This window comes from Leopardus geoffroyi, chromosome E2 (assembly GCF_018350155.1).
Source record: "Leopardus geoffroyi isolate Oge1 chromosome E2, O.geoffroyi_Oge1_pat1.0, whole genome shotgun sequence".
Classification (NCBI taxonomy): domain Eukaryota; kingdom Metazoa; phylum Chordata; class Mammalia; order Carnivora; family Felidae; genus Leopardus; species Leopardus geoffroyi.
In genome coordinates this window covers 43,028,992-43,031,577 of record NC_059335.1, presented here as the reverse complement: position 1 = coordinate 43,031,577, position 2,586 = coordinate 43,028,992, and the positions used below count along the sequence as shown (strand labels likewise).

The 2,586-nt window shown below is 48.5% G+C and overlaps 1 protein-coding gene across 12 annotated transcripts in view; it reads right to left on the bottom strand.

The window, feature by feature from the left end:
* LRRC36 (leucine rich repeat containing 36) overlaps positions 1 to 2,586 on the bottom strand; it is a 59,083-nt gene that overhangs the window by 4,703 nt on the left and 51,794 nt on the right. For 8 of the 12 annotated variants that reach the window (XM_045443064.1, XM_045443071.1, XM_045443072.1 and 5 more), the window contains one exon: positions 962 to 1,102. The exons of 1 other annotated variant lie outside the window; for it this stretch is intronic. In XM_045443064.1, the coding sequence (XP_045299020.1) occupies positions 962 to 1,102 (141 nt within the window). 3 more of the 12 variants (XM_045443068.1, XM_045443065.1, XM_045443067.1) reach the window with 3 other exon arrangements.

The following is a 2,586-nucleotide window of genomic DNA, read 5'->3' as shown; positions in this document are numbered from 1 at the left end:
TATAACCTGGTCAGGTATATGGTAATGGGGATAATGACATTCACACCCTGCTGACCTCTCAGTGTTACCACCCGCTTGCAGATCACACTCTGCTGATCTTTCCACTGGCAGCCCTGCCCAGAAGACGACACATACCAGGTCCCTTCCATTAGCACAGAGCCAAATTACCTGAGGATGCTTCTTAGGGAAATATAAGGCCTTTCCCCTCAGCCCTGACCCACAATCCTAACATCATATCTTGCTCTCCTGCAATTAGGGCTCAGTCTTGGCCTCTCTAGGAGAGAGGAATGAGACAGCAGACTAGGCCTGGCCAAGGTGCTGGGCAGGGTCCAGTGCCAGGCCTCAAGTCTAAGCCTGCTGACAGGTCTTCAACTTGATGGGGCTACCAAGGTAAGTCATTTCTGGGGTCCAGCTCAGAATACCAGATAATGCAGGAGCAGCAAGAACCTTCAAGAGTGGATAGTCCAACTCCATAATTTTATAGCTGAGGAAACTGAGGCCCAGAGAGTGAGGGGAATTTTGCAGAACAGAGCCAAGAACCATGCCTCTTGCCTCCCAGGCCAGGCTCTTTCTAACACAGCAGTCCCCAACAATGATTTCCAAAAATGGGGTTCCATGGCCAGTGATAGAGCCTGGCATCCAACACCAGCCTTTGGCATGTGAGCAGGGTGTCCAACAGTGAAGGGGCTTCTTGCTGATTCCCTCCCATCTGTTCAACATCCCATGTTGTGAGGAGGGAGAGAAATCTCTGGTCCTTGAGGACTCCTGGAAGCTTCCAGATCATTTTTTCTTCTGTGAGGCCCTGGTTGTTAGGCCATAGCTATTCCCAACCCCAAGGCTTTGGGGCCAACTCTCCTTCTTTCCTGCTGACAAGCAGACTGGATGGGACTTAGGGCCTGCCCAGGAGTGGGCAGCTCCCAAGGGTTCTAGAAAAGGCTTAACAGATACTCACAAATACCTTTTTTTTTCTGATCCAGATAAGGTGGCAAAGCAGTACAAGGGTTCATTCCCTCATCCCACAGGCTGTTCTGGGATGTCCCTGCCCCAGGCAGAGTCCCTTGAGTGGGGTTGGAGAGGAATAGTATGGTTTGGGGTAGGAACACTGCAGAGACAAGGTGGGAATTAGAAAGTGGAGGTCAGCACCTGGCCACAGCAGAGCCTTGCCTAACAGCTGACAGCTGTGGGCTCCTCCTGACTCAGTTGACTATGTTGCTTTGCATTGCCCAGGGAAGAGTTTCAGAGAGCTTTACCTCTCCCACCAGCAAACAGTAACAGGAATGATTCCTCCAGCCCTGTAGAATTTGCTGAATTGTGAACTTACTTAAGTGAGCACAGTAAGAGTAAAATCCAAATCCTTCTGGCCTTCATTTACTAAAATATCCTCATAGTGAAAAAGAATTTAACTGTATTGCAATTTGATCCAGGTTATTAAGCTCAGGTGAGAATACTATCCAATGTATAGGGGAGCAGCAGCTCAGCTGCTGGCAATGTGGCTTAGAGCAGCCCAGAGAGAGAACAGGCTGAGCCCAGAAACTCCACCCACTCCATGTTGAGCTCACTTAGCCCCACAGGGCAACAACTCTATGCCCCTTTCTTTGACACCACCAATTCTTGCCCCTGCCTTCTAGACCAAGGGCCACATAGGGAAATTAAGAAACAGCTGACTTTTCCAGAAGTAGCCAGCAACCCTAGAGAGGGGCAGGGCCAGCCACTTTCAGTGACAATAGAAAATAGGGTAGAAGGTGACTGACTCAGTTTGCTCCTCCTTAGAGGTACCCTGAATAGGTTCTGGGTCTGGCATTATTAGACATTCATAGGGCAAGAAAGGGAGAGCTGGAGTTGGAGGGAAAATTCATTATTTTTCCCTCAATGGTTTAGCCCAGTAAGTTGGCCTGTGTACTGTGCTGGGACGCTGAAATATGACAACTCAGGGCTATAGGGCTACTGGCTGAGGCTACCCTACCTGGGCAAGGCTTAGACTTGTTGGAGGCCTCTCAACAGAGCCAAGACAGGCCTAGAAAAGTAGGAAAGTGGGTTGTTCTTACTATTTCCACAGAGTATGAGCTCACTTTAGGTTCTACAAAGACATGCAACTCAAAGAAACTTAGGGCTCCTCTCTACATTCTCCTTTTGGGAACCCCCATAAAATTCAGAGGCCTGTGGATTTTATTTATAACTCAGAAGTGTGTGAACTTGGTTGTGATCTTCATGTCTCATTACTGTGGCAATAGCTTGCCTTCCCTGAAGAGTACCTGGGTCAGAGGAGCAATTAAGTGTGTAATCTTCCCACCTGTCTCTCTCTCTGACATGACCCTGGAGATGAAGAGAAGCACAACATGGAGTTAGGCTGACAGTCCTTTGCCCTTTACATGCTCCAGCAACATTAGCTAGCTACCTGGGTGACCCTGAAGCAGAATCACTTTCATTATCTTTACCATTGATTAAAAAATTTTTTTAAATATTTACTTTTGAGAGAGAGAGTGTGAGCAAGGGAGGGGCAGAGAGAGAGGGAGACAGAATCTGAAGCAGGCTCCAGGCTCTGAGTTGGAGCTGTCAGCACAGAACCTGATGCAGGACTTGAACCCA